Source organism: Adiantum capillus-veneris, chromosome 23, assembly GCF_014529385.1.
Source record: "Adiantum capillus-veneris isolate H3 chromosome 23, ASM1452938v2, whole genome shotgun sequence".
Classification (NCBI taxonomy): domain Eukaryota; kingdom Viridiplantae; phylum Streptophyta; class Polypodiopsida; order Polypodiales; family Pteridaceae; genus Adiantum; species Adiantum capillus-veneris.
The window spans coordinates 110892623-110910788 of NC_140953.1; the positions used below are offsets into that span (position 1 = coordinate 110892623).

The 18166-nt window shown below is 43.7% G+C and overlaps 1 protein-coding gene across 3 annotated transcripts in view; it reads left to right on the top strand.

The window, feature by feature from the left end:
* The window catches only part of LOC147428365 (uncharacterized), a 164327-nt gene that overhangs the window by 121737 nt on the left and 24424 nt on the right, over nt 1–18166 (top strand). For 2 of the 3 annotated variants that reach the window (XM_086497182.1, XM_086497180.1), the window contains 2 exons: nt 10269–10340; nt 14851–14904. In XM_086497182.1, coding sequence (XP_086353308.1) covers nt 10269–10340; nt 14851–14904 — 126 coding nt within the window. The remainder of the gene's footprint in view (nt 1–10268; nt 10341–14850; nt 14905–18166) is intronic. The other variant, XM_086497181.1, reaches the window with a different exon arrangement.

An 18166-nucleotide genomic window follows, 5' to 3' on the forward strand; every position in this document is an offset into this window, starting at 1 on the left:
GCAGGACTTGTTTTAGATTTGGTTGGAGACCAGCCTAACACAGATGCCACGGAGCTGTGCAGAGCTTGGGGCAAAGTTAGAGACCAGACAGTGCTGGTTTTCTTTGATCCAGGAGCCCGTGCAAATTTCATATCACCAGAATTCGCATCAAAGTTGGGCATTCGTGCAGAGGAGATGGGTATGACAGGGGAAGCAGGTTTGGCATGCCTAGGTCATTCAGAGCCCGTTACTCCCATTTTGGGGAAGCTTCGTCTGCACATTCAGAGTTATGTCGATGCGGAAGAGTTTCATATTATGCCACTTGAGGGCTGTGATGTGTTATTGGGTATCCCATGGTGTTACAGGTTGCATGCTATGGTGGATACTTACAACAAAAAGATTACCCTTGTACATAGAGGAAAGACTCATGTCCTTGATGTAAAGCTTAAAGGCGAGTGTTCCAGTTGTTTCTGCTTCTGCTATTTCATATGTAGTAAAGAATCATCTTTCTGCGTACTTGATCTTTGCAAAAGAAGTACCTCAAGTTGTATCTAATTTGTCTACCTTAGATAAAGACAGGTCAACATTTTTGAGTGGTTTCAGTGATTGTTTTTCGGACTCTTTGCCAGAGGAGTTACCTCCTGAGAGACGTGAGGATCATACCATAGATCTTGTGCCAGGTTCTAGTCCACCGAATAGACCACCATACAGGGTTAGTGGAGGCCAGCAGAAAGAGATTATGAGTCAGGTCAACGAGCTTTTAGAGAAGGGGCTGATTGAGCCCAGTTCATCCCCTTTTTGTTCGCCTGTACTCTTAATGCAGAAGAAGGATGGTTCATGGGACATGTGCATTGACTATCGCGCCTTGAATAAGAATACAATCAAGAACAGGTTCCCCACACCGAGGATAGATGACATTCTTGATCGGCTTGAGGGAGCGTCATTGTTTACAAGAATAGACCTAAAGAGTGGGTACCATTAGATACGCATTAGGCCAGAAGATGTCCATAAGACTGCGTTCAGGACAACATTTGGTCTCTATGAGTTTCTTGTCATGCCATTCGGTCTCACAAATGCTCCTGCCACGTTTAATAGAATGATGGACAGAATTTTTAGACCACATGGGAACTTTGTGGGTACCTTCTTTGATGACATGATTGTCTATTCGAAGTCTGAAGAGGAGCATAGGGATCACTTGCTGCAGTTTTCGATGAGTTACGTAAGAACAGGCTACTCATTAATGCGAAGAAGAGTGAATTCTTTTTGCAAGAAATTCACTTCCTTGGGCACGTTGTTTCAAAGGATGGGGTACAAATCGATCCCGCTAAAGTGGAAGCAATTAGATCATTGCCAGACTTGAAGTCCGTACATGACATTCGAAGCTTTCTAGGCTTATGTTCCTACTATAGGAGGTTAATTCGAAATTTTGCTGAGATTGCTTCTCCACTCCATGCACTACAAGGAAAAGGAGTTACTTTCAAGTGGACAGCCAAGGAAATTTTAGCGTTCAAACACTTGAAAGAGAAGCTGACTTCAGATCCAGTAATCATTTTGCCAGATCTTTCAAAACCTTTTGTGGTTCAGTGTGATGCGTGTGGCCATAGTCTTGGTGCAGTTCTAATGCAGAATGGCCGAGTAGTTGCATATGAAAGCAGAATTCTTTTGAAGATTGAAAGGAACTTGCAAGTCTACGAGAAAGAATTGTTGGCAGTAATTCATGCTCTCACTAGTTGGAAACACTATCTGCTAGGGGCTGATTTTGTTGTCCAAACGGATCATCAAACCTTGCGATATTTTCTCACACAGACGAAGTTGTCTGAGAAGCACATGCAATGGGCAAACATCTTGTCAATGTTCCATTTTCAGATTGTGCATGTGCAAGGGAAAAAGAATGTGGTGGCTGATGCGTTGTTACGAAAGCCCCAAATTTCAACAGTGTCAATTCCGTACCATTGTGAACTAGACGAAATGAAGACACAATATGCTGAAGATTCAGATTTTGCAAGGATCTATGACCAGCTTGTTGATGGGCAACATCATGAACACTATATGCTTAAGAATGACTTTCTCATGATGCATGGAAAGTTATGCGTTACTAAACAGTTCCGGCCAAAGATTTTGATGAAAAGTCATGCTCCACCTTATGCTGGGCATCGTGGAATTGATGCGACAGTGAAAGGGCTTGAGGCATTCTTCTATTGGCCAGCTTTGCGTCAAGATGTTGACACATTTGTAAGATCATGCTTAGTATGCCAAAAAGTCAAATTTGACAGACAAAAGCAACCGGGATTGTTGCAACCGGGATTGTTGCAGCCATTGCCGATCCCAGATAGGCCATGGGAAAGCATAGCAATGGACTTTATCTTTCATCTTCCAAGGATGCAAACAGGCAATGATGGGATTTGGACTATTATTTGTAGGTTCAGTAAGCAGGCCCATTTCATTCCTGTGAGGAAGAAGATAAAGCCAGAACACATGGTCACGATATTCATGAGGAATATCTTTAAATATCACGGGATGCCTCAGTCAATTGTCAGTGACAGGGATCCACGTATGACGAGTCTTTTCTGGAAGGCATTGTTTGAGAACATGGACAGTACGCTAAAGTTCTCTTCTTCGTTTCATCCACAAACTGATGGACAGTCAGAAGAGGCAAATTCTACCGTTTTGGACTTGCTCAAATGTTATGTGTCAGAGCACAAGGCAACTTGGGAACACCATCTTCCATTGGTTGAATATGCTTATAATAACACTGTGCATACGTCAACAGGTAAGGCACCATTTGAGATAGTGGAAGGAGGGAAGAAAGTCCCACCCATTTTGCAGACTAAGGACAAGATTTTTGAGGCAGACAAGTATGGGCAAGATATGGATGAAACATACAGGAAGATAAAGATTGCTCTTGAGAAGACCCAGGCTAAGCAAAAGAAAGCTGCTGATCGTCACCGTCGTGAACTTGTATTTTCACTTGGTGATTGGGTGCTTTTGCGCTTTGAAAAGGCGAGGTTAAGGAAAAGGAAAGGCAAGGAACGCTTGTTTCCTAAGCTCAGTATGTGATATTATGGTCCTTTTCAGATTTCAGAAAAGATCAGCGATGTAGCTTACAGGTTGAAGCTACCCGTAGGCTGAAAAATACATAATGCTTTTCATGTTAGCCTTCTAAGACCCTTTGTTGGTGATGTGCCAGAGAATATGCTTGATGAGGAACAACCTGAAGTGGAAGAATCGGATGAAATCCTTGTTCTTGAACAAATATTGGCACATAAAGAAAGAAAGGTTAGAGGAAAGGTTGCAAGACGCTATTTCGTGAAGTTCAAGAACTATCCATCATTGGATGCCAAATGGATAAGAGAGTCTGAATTGCTTGATTCACCTCAGCTATTGCAATTGTATCTTGTAGCCTTTCAGATGGAACCCACAGTGACTTGATGTAGCCTTTTTGGAGCAAGGCAAGAGCATGCTTCATGATGCTCAAGAGAGTAGTTAAGCAATTGTATCTACTCTTTCCATACAGAATTTAGCTAGAGAAGTTTGTGCTTCAGAGTACACTAGAAGGCTACTATGCTTGATATATGTGTCGTAGCCAGGTTGGTGGGATTGTTTTATCGTCCAACGCTACATTTCCGGAAGCATGTGTATCTTGGATTCCCATCATAGAATATATGTGATATCAGGGGATACTGCATGTATTATTGGCATGCAAGCAAGGTCGCTTGCAGTATTTCAAGGGTGGGGTGTGTCACCAGGAGGTGTATTTTTCCTCTTGCCTTCCGTAAATAAGTACTAGATATTTTTATTTATTTTCATTTTTACTTGTTTTCCCCGGAACCCTTGAAAAGGTGCAAGTGGACATTGCATGGCCAGTGTGAAACGGCCGCGGCCGAATAGGTTTCTCACAGCGGGAGTTTGGGTCGGTCAGTGTGGGACTAGTCGGGCAAGTTAGCACTGAATTCTGATGAGTATGGAAGCCTGTGTGCGCCAAATGAAGTCTGGGCCACTCGAAAAGTCACTTATAACTTTATAAGTCAGTGGGAACTAGAGAATTAACTCAAAAGGGGCAAACTGGACACATGGCAGCTCCAGGCAGTTTTGCCACTTCCAGCATGAAGAGGGGGCGCCCAATTTGAGAGAGGAGGCTGATTTTTGAACACAAGTGACCTACAGTGTGTGTGTGAGTAGTGGGTGCAGGTCTACAACTTTAATGGAAAGCTTGCCTTCTCCTCTGTCTCATGTAGCGCGATGACTTGCTCTCGTGCATCTCTCTCTCCTTTGGCACATATGGTAATGTCCCACTAGTTGGGTTACTCAGATGAACATGTACAGTTCTAGGGGTTTATGCGCGTTTGCCAAGGCAAGAGCCTTCTAAACGGGAACCGGATTAGCTAATTGCTAATCCCCCACAGGTACGCACAGTTCCATCGCGAAAGATTGCGAGTTCGGAGAGTTTTCTCGCGTGAAAACTCGTCCAATTCATAGGGGAACTGTCCAATTGCATGCGGGAGCCCTTGGGACACGCGTAGGCGTGTTCGCTCCGCTAAAAACGATCTGAAGCAGCGAATTACAGCCTACTGTGTTTTTCTGCAGGTTTAGGGTTTCGCACCTAAACTGCAAGGGAACCTCGGGGGAGCGTCGTGAGAGCCTTGGGATACGTGTGCAGGCTTTTGGGCACGCGGCAATGAAAAACAGGGAATTACAGCCCGCTGAATTTCTGTGACAGCTCACCAGAAAGCTTCCAGATAGTGAGGGAATCCGTCCTAGACAGGTGCTCTTGACCTACAGGGGTTTTTGCGTCGTTATGTTGCCAAATTCAGGTCGAAAACCTGCGTTTTCAGCCCTCGCCAGGTTTGGACAGCTTTGTGAAAGCTTGTGCTAAGTGGTCGGATCGTCTACCTTAATTTGAATAAAGAAATACCGAAAGGGGCGCCAGTCTTTGGGGCCTACAGGGTGTGGGTCTCGTGTGCGCAGTGACATTCTAGTCGCTGGACGCAACTATGTTCTCTTCCCTTCTCAGTGCTCTGTGTAAAGTAAACAGGTAATTGAAATAGTACCGCCCTCTACGTTGTACAGGCCGGTTGTAACAACCACCTTGGCAGGCAAACCAAACTCACTGCATAGGCGTGCTAACCAAATAGCTTCTTTGGAAGCTTGAGTGGTGGTTGGAATATATTCAGCCTCTGTCGTAGACAATTGCAACAATCTTTTGCAACCTACAGTCACAGGCCGTCTTTGACGAGTAGACGGCCTCACCCAATGATCCACATTATCCGGCAATGGGTTTACATCAGGTGGCACTACAAAATCATCAACAATGGGTTGGTGTACATCATTTTCAGCATTGTTTCTTGGTTGCAAATGCCCTTCAGGAGCCTCAATTTTCTGTCCAACGTCATCTGGCTCAAACACCACTGGATCATCTACATTGTCAGCCATTTCTTATGCATGCTGAGGGTCAAAAATAGGCATAACAGGTGGCTGGTCATGCTGAAATTTCACCCTTTTATGGTCATGCTTTGAGGCACAATTGTTTTGAGGCTGCCTTGCCTCATTAAAAACAACATCCCGGCTGCGTAGAACCCTTTTGAGCTGAGGTAACCAAATCCTATAACCCATTTCGCCTTTTTCACCATATCCCATGAAGAGGCCTTTAATGGACTTCGCATCTAGCTTTGTGCCTTTAGCATCAAGCTTGTTCAAAGTACAAAGCTTAGAAAAGCCCTTTTGGCTCATATGGCCAAGCCTCTTGTGCCACAACTCCATGTGAGAGTTAATTTTAGCCAATGCAATAAACTTGCCCAACACGGCCTTTCCATGCATGCAGTAAAGTGTCCCTTTCTTTGTGCCCTTTACAATGAGCCTTGAGCCTTTGGTCATTTTCCATGATCCTCTCTCAAACAAGATGCTGTAACCATGCAGATCCATCTGACCAACAGAAAGCAGACTCTTCTTGATTCCCGGCACATATCTAACATCATGCAAGACAAGCTCATTTGTGCCATCTATGGAGAGATGCACAGTGCCAATACCCTCAATGGAACATGCATGATTGTTTCCAAGGTATACATGGCTAGGCTTGCCTACATCAAAAGTAGAGAAACACTCCTTGATAGGAGGCACATGAAATGAAGCACCGGAATCAACAATCCAAGTCTGGGACAATGCATCATTGACAATCAACAAAGCATCAATAAGATCACTCTTGGTGATCTGCATGTCCTGTGAATGAACATTTAGAGAGGCATCAAAGTCATAAGCATCATCATCTGACAAAGTGGCACACAAGATGTCCTCTACATCTGACAGCTCCTCAATCACGATACTAGAAGCCACATTGGCCTTCTCTTTGTCCTTTGAGCCATCTTGTGCATCTGCCTTGACTTCCTTCTTCTCTTTCTTTTTGTCTCCGCGATTCTTTTTCCTTTCTAACTCGGCTTTATAGTACCTGCAATCGGGTTTCTTGTGACCTTTCCTGCCACATTGATAGCAAGTCACATCACCCTTGCCTTTGCTTGCATTTCCCCTTTCTTTACCCTTACTCTTACTCCTTTGTGCATAAGCATTCTTCTTTTCTGTCCTGCCTCTAACCATGTTGGCAGAGCTGCCTCCCTCTCCACTTGCTTTCCTCCTGATTTCTTCATTCAAAATAGAACCCCTAACACCATCAAAGGTCAAATTGGGGTTATTGGACAACGAAACCACCAAAGCAAGAAGATAGCTTTCAGCTTATCATCAAAAGGGGGCAAGCGAGAATCCTTTAATTGCGACAAAGTACTTGCGAACAATGACAAGTGCTGTGCCGCGCTCTTGGACTCATCTAGTTGCATGCCAACAAGTTTTCGCATCAAGTGCACCTGGTTGACAGGCGTTGTATTTTCATACATTCCATTTTAACTTCTTCCACACATCAAAAGCAGTCGTGAGACCTTTCACATCAATGACGGTCTCATCTGTCATGGCCATTTTAATGTATGTAACGGCTTTCCCATTCATGCTAACCCATGCTTTATCTGTCATATTCTGTGGCTTCACCTGGTCAAGTGCCGCTTCGCAATCCTTAAGAAATAGGATTCCCTGAATCCTGTCTTTCCAAAGATCAAAACCTGTTCCATCGAACCTCCTAATCTCGAAGAGGTTCTTCACATCCGAAGAAGATGAGCCCATAGTTGCATGAAATAAGAGGGATAATACGCTGAATTTTTGGGCAAAATGCGCAAAAATCAGAGTATAGCCTCACAGAGATGTGCACTACAGCTCCAAATAGTCACATGAGCAATTTGGGGCAAAATAGGACGATTTGGGCACAAAATTCAATTTCTGAAATTTTTGCGCAGGAAATTTCAGCGAGCGAATTTGTGCTCGAAAACAACAAATTTAGTTGTTTTAACCTCAGAAGACATACATAAGGCTAATACACAGCCTTTAGAAGCATGTAAGCGCAAAAGCCCCAATTTGTAGCATCAAAATTGTATGAAATTGAGCCACAAATGGTCATACATCGACAAAATTTGTGAAATGTGCGTGGATTGCATCTATTTGCACTTTCTTCAATGTAATCGCACCATAAAAACACTTGCAAAAACGTGCGTACATCTGAAATTTGCTTAAAACACTTGTTTTAGGGCTTGTTTTTCGGCAATTTCAAGGTTTTCGGGTAGCGGAGACTTAGCAAAAGTAATCCCACACCTTAATACATCATTTGCAAAACCTGTATTTTGCTGTCATAACTTGTAATTTCTTGTTTTTGACCTGATTTCAGCCTGTTTTAGGTCAATTTTGGTTGCCGGGAACTCTCCAGTGTCCGGGGAGGAGTCCTTTGGTGACGAAATTGTAAAATCTCGCGTGAAAGTTGATCTTCTTGGCTTAAATTCAACGTTTGCAGGTTTAGGGAGGGGCCTTACAACAATTCACCCTTGATTCGATACGACCCGGAGGAGTTCCGTGCCTAGAGTTATTGGCTCTCCTCTCGGTATTTCTTTTTGTATTAATTTGTGTTCAAAGTACAAGAGAGTGGGATGGTGCTCACTCTCTGACTCTGCGTGCAGATGCTCTGAGAAGTGAGGCCTTGCCCACTTATTTATTGGTTACAAGGGATGCCTAAAAGCAAAGCCCCAAAAGCTTCTGAACTCAAAAGTTTCTAAAATAAAGCAGTTTATGACCAAAGCCTTGCTAAAATTAAAGGAATAGGCTCCAAAAGCAAATCAAAGCCAATCCAGGGATTTTCGTATGCTGCCAAGTCATCAACTCGTAATTTGCGGAAAAATCTTTATGGACGCCACTTTAGCCTCTCAACGGGTTTTCTGTTGGAAAATCCAGGACTGCCACATTAGCACCATCTCCACGTTCTGCTGGCCTGCTGTGAATGTGTCTGGGCATGCCACGTCACTAGTTTGTGACAATGTTTTCTTACCGGTACGAAGTGAGCCTGCTTTCTAAATTTGTCGATTATTGTCCATGCTGACTCTCAGTCATCGAAAGATCAAAGATAAAATCCATTGCTATACTTTTCCAAGGTCAGTTAGAAATAAGTAAAGGCTGTAGAAGCCCTTCCAATTCCTCTCTGTCAAACTTTACCTTTTGATACACCAAATAAGCACACACAAACTCATTGACATCCTTCTTGAGTTGAGGCCACGTGGAAATACTTTTCCATGCCTTTCAAGGTACCCTCGATGCCTCTATGCCTAACAAAAGAACGAATGTAGCACTCCGTCAACACCCTTTTTCCTTCAACCAGGCATCAGACACAACATGGTTTTCCGACCTTCCTTGGTGGTATATCCTGTAATTCACATTGCATCCCGAGCTTGATAATTTGTGAACTTGACTAAACACTTGCGGACCAACTTACCCTTGAATTTCCTTTCCTTGTGCACTAGGACCTGTTTCGGTATAAGTATCTCCCCAATTTCTTCTACCTTTGGTTGCTCCTTTGGCTCCACACCCTTGAAAGGTCTCAATAGACTCACACGAAAAGCATTGTGAATTTTCCAAGTATCTTGCAATTTTAGTTTGAAGGATACATCATTGATCTCTTCCGTAACCTAGAAGGGCCCATACTTAGCTTTGGGAAAAGCTTCTCCCTACCCTTCCTCTGCCTAAGGCGTGTCTTCTCAAACCTAAGAAGCACCCAATTATTCTCCTTCAATTGCAAGTCGTGTTGATGCTTGTGTGGTGCTTTCTTATGCCGTTCTTGAGACTTCTGCAAAGCCTCCTTAACCTTGGCACAAGCACACTCTAGATGAACATGATCTTGTTCTTGACGTTGATCTTATCAAGAAGCCTGTACTCGATGCAAATTCTCCACGATCCATCTTTCAAAAGGTCTTCCACGTGGCTCATGATTTCTTCATTATGGGCTTTGGGTGGTCGGTTTGGTGGAGTACTACTTGGGATCAAATCAGTGGTATGATCTTCTAGTCTATTAGGAGGTAATTCGCCAAGCAAACCCTTTGAGAAACAATTGGCTTGAGCATGAAGTATTTTTTTTGCTTTTGACTCTAAATTTCATGTCTCATACTTTCAGTAGCTTGGGTATTGGTTTGTGGAAACTGTGGCAAGCATGCTCTATAAAATTGTTGGTCTTTGTTTTCCTCTTGGGTATTGGTGGTGGTATTTATGAGTCATGGCATGGTTACTTCAAGAGCTATGTGAAAGAATAGTTAAGACATGGTTATTATCCTTGGTCCTGTGCGTAAATAGAAAGCTGGTTAAGACATGGCTATTGTACTCGTTCTTGTGTGTAAGTTATTTGTGTAACAATTTTACTAGAATGTTGATGTATGATGTACGTTTCAAACGTTTTTCGACACGTGTATCATACCTATGAAACCCCGTTTTGTACGTACGTATCAAAACGACCTGGCAACACTGACTTCTTGACATAATAATGGAATAGGCATGTGAAGTTAATAATGATTATAACTTATTCTTAATGGCACGTGAGAAAAGCAGTTAGAGGCAAGCTCACAGAGGGTGTGTGTTTTCAGTTCAAAGTAATGCTGGTGAAGCTATCACTTAAGTATAATCCACACTATACTGTGGAATTCCAATATGTTGTAATCTGTTGAAAGCTATTGCAGGTCTTACGTTGTGTATGCATCCTTTAGGGCTGGTTTAGACTGCTCTGATCCAGCTCTGTATTTGTGAAAGATTTCTCGAGTATTTCAATAGCAGATGCCACTGACAGCAATTTTAAGGAAATGATACTAGCTTTGTCTTGTGCTGCTGCTAGGATGCTAACTATTTTAGCTGCTGTTTCTCGTGTTTAATTGTTTGCTTTTGCTTCCCTCTAGACAATATGGCAGGATGAACTGAAAGCTGAGTTTCAAATGCTTTTCCACGCTTTGAGTCCACGTGAATCACAGGCATGTCTTCTGTTTTATTGACTATATAGCAGTGTGCCTTTTAGGGTTATTAATGGTAAAACTTCTGTCTGCATACCTCTGAAAATATATTCAATTTTAAAGTGTGCCCCTGCATGCTGGTGTGCATTGCTTCTGTGCTACCCTGCTGGACATTTCTAACTGATGTTTCTGCTAATCTAATCTGGCTCTTATCTTTGCTACTGCTCATGACAAGCAACTTTCTGCAATAGTTTTTTGGCTAAAACTAATCTATTTGAGCACCTCCTTCAATAGCAATGTGCCCTTGAGGGATGTCTCTCTTCATGGAGTCTAGACATGTACTGCCTGGGACCAGGGCAAGATGACGCAGACCTGTCAATGCCTACAGAACACAGACTTATGTCAAGACGACGCAGACCTGTCAATGCCTACAGAACACAGACTTGAATTAAATTCATCTTGGAATGAGTAGTCCCTCAGAAAAACACACAAAAGCTCTTAGGCTACATGGTTGTGGCCTCGCAAACACACAATCAGGCACTACATATGAGTAGGAATTTAATGCTATTTATAACACACAGACTGGTCTCAAATTAGGCATTGCATTTGCTCTTGTCGACTTCTTTCTTGGCATTCGAAGTCTTTCATTCTGAGTGTATGTGTACTGGTTCACAAATCAGTTTGGAGCATCATGCTTTATTTTGTGGTCGTGTTGTACCTTTCACCTCATATCGTCTCTTATTGTAGAGGCTTCATAGCATCTCTCCTTGAAGCTTTTACCAAAAGCTCCACGACCTCGCAAGACAACTGAATTTTGGCATTAATGGATGTGTGGATGAGAAAATTTGCACATAGTAATTTAGAAGATGGAAGAAGATGCATTCCGTGCATTGGGATGCTTGAGCCCATCATAAAAAAGAAAAGACCATACATACATATGATGTATGTATGGTGTGGAGTTGGCACCATTCTCCACATTTATAAAAATACCATAAAGAATGTGCCCCTATGGTCCCTGCAACATAGGGGGACTTTCTTATTTCAAAAATCTTGCAACTGCACGAGGAAGAACTCATTACCGCTGATTTATGTCCGCTTGTGATATTCTGAATTGCCACACCGTGGTGTACTCTCCAAGTGTCCCTTTGTTTCGTTGTTCCACACCTAGCCACTGGTATGTGCGTTGATGATATACCCATCAAAGCACAAACTTGGATGTATCAAATGTGGGTGCCTTATCAAATGAATCCTTCTTCCAACCTGACATGTCATACGTAGAGAATCCTAGACCACAAAGTTCTTGAGCGAGATGTTGCTCTCCTGATAGAAACATGGGATCTTCCCAAGGACGATTTAGATCCCTTGGGATGGAATCAAGCATGCCCTTTGCTGCTGCTTTTGCAATTCTCTCCTCTCTTTGGGTAAAGCTGATTGTGTCATTGCAGCTTTCGGAAGTGAACCATCTGGATTTCTTACAAGTGATGTATCAATGGAGTACCTTGTGTGCCCTCTTAAGAAGGTTGGTGCATCCTATATGAGCTCAATTTCAAGATCCTCTTTAGCACCTTAGTCTTGATACTTGAGTCCAGATCCGTCAACATCATATTTGGGGTAATCTCTCATATCCAAGACCCTTGGCGTTATTAGCTGTTTAGCTTCCCATCTCTTAGGTGAACTCGTTCTCTTTAGTGGTCACCTACAAGGGCCATGTTCATCCTCTTCATCCAAAGATCTTCCTTTCATGAGTAGACGATCTTGCCTTGTCGTTTGGTCCACATCCCTCATGGAAAGGCTAATTTTATTCCCTTGGTGAGTGCTTGCTGCCTATTGTGTCCTGCTTAGGACCAGGAAAGTTAGGCTAAGAATCTCATCATGAATGTTAGCGTCTTGCGTAATGCCACATGCCTGCAAAATGTAAGCATAGCTTTCAAGATGAAAGTATAGGTGACCGAATTTGGAGAGATACACTCGCTTTGCATCTGCTGAAAACAACCTAGAGCTTTCTGGCCCTGCTCTTGTTGCGCGTACTCCACAATCAATGCGTTCCAAGAGATGACATTTGGAACAAGAAGCTCCTCAAGCACTTATTTTGCTTTCTGAAGCACACCACATTTGGCATACATATCGACCAAGGCAATGCCAAATAGGACATCTTTTTTCAACAACCTCTGACTAACAATATAATTGTGAATTTTGGTGCCCATATTAGCATCTTGCATAAAGCCGCATGCCTTGAAGATGCATGCGTAGGTGATTGCATCTGGAGAGAGGCCCTCACTTTGCATCTGCTGAAAACAGACTACAGCTTTCTGGCCCTGCCCCTGTGGGGCAAATCCTGCAATCAGTGCATTCCAGGAGTCCACACTCCGATTAGGAAGCTCCTCAAGCACTTTTTATTCTCTCTGAAGTGCACCACAATTAGCAAACATGTCAACCAAGGCATTGCCAAGCACGACATCTTTTTTCAACAGCCCCTGACTAACAATATAATTGTGAATTTAGTGCATTGCAAGAGACGACATTCTGGGACAGGAAGCTCCTCAAGCACTTTTTGTGCTTTTTGAAGCGCACCTTATTCGGCATACATATCGACCAAGGCAGTGCCAAGCAGGACATCTTTTCTCAACAACCTCTGACTAACAATATAATTGTGAATTTTTGTGCCATATTAGCATCTTGCGTAGAGCCACATACCTTCAAGATGCATGCATAGGTGGTTGTATCTAGAAAGAGGCCCCTCGCTTCGCATCTGCTGAAAGTAGACTAGAGATTTCTGGCCCTGCCCCTGTGGGGCAAATCCTGCAATCAGTGCATTCCAAGAGTCCACACTCCGGGAAGCTCCTCAAGCACTTTTTATGCTCTCTGAAGTGCACCACATTTAGCAAACATGTCAACCAAGGCATTGCCAAGGACATCTTTTTCCAACAGCCCCTGACTAACAATATCAATGTGAATTTTTATGCCCATATCAGCATCTTGCAGAGAGCCACATGCCTTCAAGCTGCACGCATATGTGATCGCATCTGGAGAGAAGCCCTCCCTTTGCGTCCTCTGAAAACAGCCTAGAGCTTTCTGGCCCTGCTCCTGTTGCACGTATCCTGCAATCAGTGCCATTGGCAAGCACGACAATTTTGTGCAACAGCCCCTGACTAACAATTTTATAATGAATATTCAAGCCCATATCAGCATCTTGCGTAGAGCCACGTGCCTTCAAGATGCACGTGTAGGTGATTGCATGACAGAGGCCCTCAGTTTTATCCGCTGAAAACAGCCTAGAGCTTTCTGGCCCTGCCCCTGTTGTGTGTATCCCGCAATCAGGTCACGCCATTCCGAACAGTAAGCTTCTCAAGCAATTTTTGTGCTCTCTGAAGTTCACCACATTTGGCATACATACTACCAAGGCAGTGCCAAGCATGACATCTCTTTTCAACAGCATCTTGCGTAGAGCCACATGCCTTCAAGATGCATGCGTAGGTGATAGCGTCTGGAGAGAGGCCCTCGCTCCGCGTCTGCTGAAAACAGCCCAGAGCTTCCTGCCCCTGCCCCTGTTGGGCATATCCTGCAATCAGTGCATTCCAAGAGACGACATCCCGCACAGGAAGCTCGTCAAAGACTTGTTGTGCCCTGACAGGTGCACCACACTTTACATACATACTGACCAACACGTTCCCCAAGTCTTGCCTGCACGCCTGACCACCTATAGCCAGCAACAACACAAGGCATAATTTGCAGAAAAGGCTGCACTCCTCTTGACATGCCAAGTCGAAGAGCTTGCCCTCTGCATATTCCCCAGGATTCTATGTGCTCTTCAAGGGAAGGCACTGGCAGGGTTGGAAAGATGCCATAGAGGCCTCCTCCATGAACCAGCTTAGGAGGAGCAGCTTGAGGATGGCACGACACAAAGACAAGAGTCAGGCTTGGATGTGGGGCTGGGCAGCAGACAAAGGCAGAGCATGGTAGTAGTTGCTGCTAGATTGGAGAGGACAGTAACGTAGATGTGGCATCCGATGCCTTAGGCCCCAAGACTTGCAGCCCTTCGCCGTCCATGACCGCCGCCAATTTGTCTACTCCTGCCAACTCCTGTTCCTCCTCCTTACCTCGCTAGGTTGCTTCCACTATCATCATGGGCAGGATGCATGGAGCTTCCCTGGCACACCTACATTCAACGCTTCATTTAGTTCCTCCATGCAATCCACGTTAGCTTTATCTTCTATCTCCAATGAAATATTGCCAAGTGGCCACGCTGCCCTTGCTTCATTGTCTAAATTGATCTTAGACAATCAAGGTAAACAATGTCAAATTTTGTGGGATGATGCTTTTCAGATCATAAGGCTGTATTTTATTTGCCCATCTGAGTGGTATCCATTGGAAGCTCTCTTTGTTCTAGAACCCATTGCTACTTAACTAAATTTGGCTTTCCAACAGTCAATCTTGTGAACTTCCATTGGTGTGTATCTTAAAGAAAACTTTAACATGAAAAGTTGTTCTCTGTAGCTACATTGAAGGTTTTTAACAATTTATTCTTGAACAGGTATTAAGGATGAGGTACGGATTCTATGAAGGCAAACCTTTAAGTCTTTATCAGGTAATATTTTTTGGGGTTTCAGCTTCCAGGAGGACCTTCATTGTTTCTAATTTTTTTTTTCTTTAGACTTTCTGATCCCTGTAGTGTGCCCCAATTGAACCAAAAGTAAACTAGTGAATGCTAACCTTGGCTTTCGCGTTATAATTACAGTATCAAGAACACGTGATAGCTTAGTGGTAGGGGATTGACCTCACACTTCAAGGTGCCAAGTTCAAGCCTAAGGGAGCCGTGGAAGGCACTTTTTTATGCCATTCTCAAAATAGATGGACAATGATCCAATCCTCTTATGAAAGAGACTACAGATACAGACGCAAACAAGACCCTAGAGATAGGGGTTTCTTAAAAATTGGGAGGCCTAGTCTTATCTTCTTGATCTAAGGTATAGATTGTAGAGACCCTTCAAATATTTTTGGGGTAGCCTTAGATAGCCAATTATCCCCCTTTAAGGCCAACTCAAGCATTTGAGAGTATGGGGTGCAATTTTGTAGGATAGAAAGTCGTGAAGGATGCATATGAATTTACTGTCACAAACTGTTGACGTGTCAAAGCCCTGAAGAATGGAGCCAACTTGCAGATCTTGGCCGAGGGGCCTAAACCTAAGAAGCAGAAGCAGTAGAAGGAGATGGCTTGGGAGCAGTACTGATTCACAGAATTCACGCTGACAGGCTGTACGAAAAACCCGAATTTTGCGTTGACATGATGACATGGCAGACTGTATGTATTTCCGCGTTTTGCATTGACTGCTGACATGGCAGTTGTACGGATTTTCGTGATTTACGCTGGTGCTTCTGGGCATTGCTTTTGGATTAGATGCTTTTGAGTTTGAAGGCTTTTCATGTAAATTTCTTTTGGGCCTAGGGCCTTTAAATATGAGGCCATGGGCTCTTTTTTTAGCATGCTTCCTAGAGAAGGTGCAGAATCTGGAGTACCGGCTTGTACCGTGTTGATGCAATATAAAGAAATACCGAAAGGGGCACCAAGGTTTGGGGCCAATACTCTCTGGGGTGGAATTCCGCCACTCCGTGTCGCGTGTCGTCTCTCTCTCAGTTCAGTTGTTATTGAAGTGCTAAAAGTCTGTTCAGTTTGTTCTTTTCTATTGGCACGTGGTGCCCGTCTTGTGACAGTGGTATCAGAGCGTCAGGCGTGTGCTTTTCTGAAAGTATATCGGTCCTACCAAAGAGTAGACAGAGCAAGATGGCACTTCTCAAGTTCATTGGAAATTATATCTTCATGCTCCGACCCTGGGCTTATTAGCCACTCCCATCCTTACTTCATCGCCACGCATCGGGCGCGCTCCTGTCTTCACCGCTCATGTCTTACAGTGCATAAGCCATAAAGAAGAGAAGGATCCAAGATTTGTTTTGAGTTGCTGTTTTCTCAGAGGTAGTGCCATGCACATGTTGATCTTTATAGCTACCAAGCCGCACACTCCAAGGACTTGGCAAGCTTTCAAGAAAATTTTTGTCTGAATTTATTAGGTTTCTAACATCTTCTTTCGGAGTGCAACTTCTGGCAGAGTAAGGTATCTTGAAATGCTTGCCATGGAAACCCTAGCAGATTATAACTTGAAATTTCTCAAGTTGATGACCTTAGAGGTCCAATGTAATTGCTATGTCTTGGGACTACCATCGCCGCTAGAGGAACATTGTCTGTCCAAGAGCTGATGGACCATGATGTGGTTGGCTACGACCTTATGGAAGAAACCTAACCCTAATTTTTGGTGCAGGTTTCAGGATGGAAAGTCAATCGACTTTTTGAGCTCGGCTGATGTCGAGATTGCTTTTTAAGTGTGAGTTCTGTTTGAACTTGTTTGATGATCTTGTTTGAAATTTGTTTGAAATGGATGGTATTTGTTTTGAGCCTGTCTTGGTGCCGATTTGAACTGTTTGACCGTGGTTTTGATACTGATTTCATTGATTGGTGATTTTTACTCCCGGGTGGAGAAGTGAGAAATATTGTTTTGGTATTGTTTGAACCTTGGAACAATGCAGGCCGATGCTTGGGGAGCGTTCCGTTGTATGCTAGAAAATCTCCAAACGACGCAGGCCGATGCTTGGGGAGCGTTTGATTGTATGCTTGAACCTCCAAGCGATGCAGACTGCGGTTTGGGGAGCGCAGTCCTCTGAGCTCATGGCCCGGACCCCTGGAAGATCAATGCGGTCTGGGTGTGATGGCTAATTTTACTACGCCAGCATATCAACAGTTCCGATCTGGACGAAAGGAGAAACCAACGCCTTGATCAAAAGAGTCGAAAGGAGAAGCCAACTCCTTGATCAAAAGAGCCGAAAGGAGAAGCTAACTCCTTAACAAAAAGAGCAAACTGATTGTCCCTCAGAATGTCCCTCGGAAACTTTTGAGCTAACTTGAGCCGTTTTGCAGATATGTTGTAATCGCGGATGATTACTTTCTTTCAAGAAGGGGGGATGTCGCAAATTTCTGACGTGTTAAAGCCCTGAAGAATGGAGCCAACTTGCAGATCCTAGTCGAGGGGCCTAAACCCTAAGAAGAAGCAATAGAAGGAGATGACCTGGCAGTTGTACGGATTTATGGAATCCACGCTAACAGGCTGTACGGAAACCCGGATTTTGCGTTGACATGATGATGTGGCAAACTGTACGGATTTCTGCGTTTTGCATTGACCGCTGATGTGGTAGTTGTACGAATTTCCGTGATTTACACTGGCACTTTGGGGCATTGCTTTTGGAAACAGATGTTTTTGAGTTTGAAGGCTTTTCATGTAAATTGCTTATGGGCCTAGGGCCTTTAAATATGAGGCCATGGGCTCATTCTTTAGCATGCTTCCTGGAGAAGGTGTAGAATCTGGAGTATTGGCTTGTACCGTGTTGATGCAATATAAAGAAATACCGAAAGGGGCGCCAAGGTTTGGGGCCAATACTCTCTGGGGTGGAATTCCGCCACTCCGTGTCCCGTGTCGTCTCTCTCTCTCTCTCTCTCTCTCTCTCTCTCTCTCTCTCTCTCTCTCTCAGTTCAATTGTTATTGAAGTGCTAAAAGTCTGTTCAATCTATTCTTTTCTATTGGCACGTGGTGCCTGTCTTGTGACATTTACTTAGTTTTAGACTTGGGGAACACATCCGGTTGATTAAGTTCCTACGCACATCTTCACATATGCTATTGTGACAGCAGGTCTTGACCTCAGACTTTGAGGTCAGTGGCTATCCCTTTGGTTACAAAAAGATGAGTTTAATGCAGAGTGATGTGTGGTCTTACCATATGCATATGATATGGCGAGTTTCTAAACCT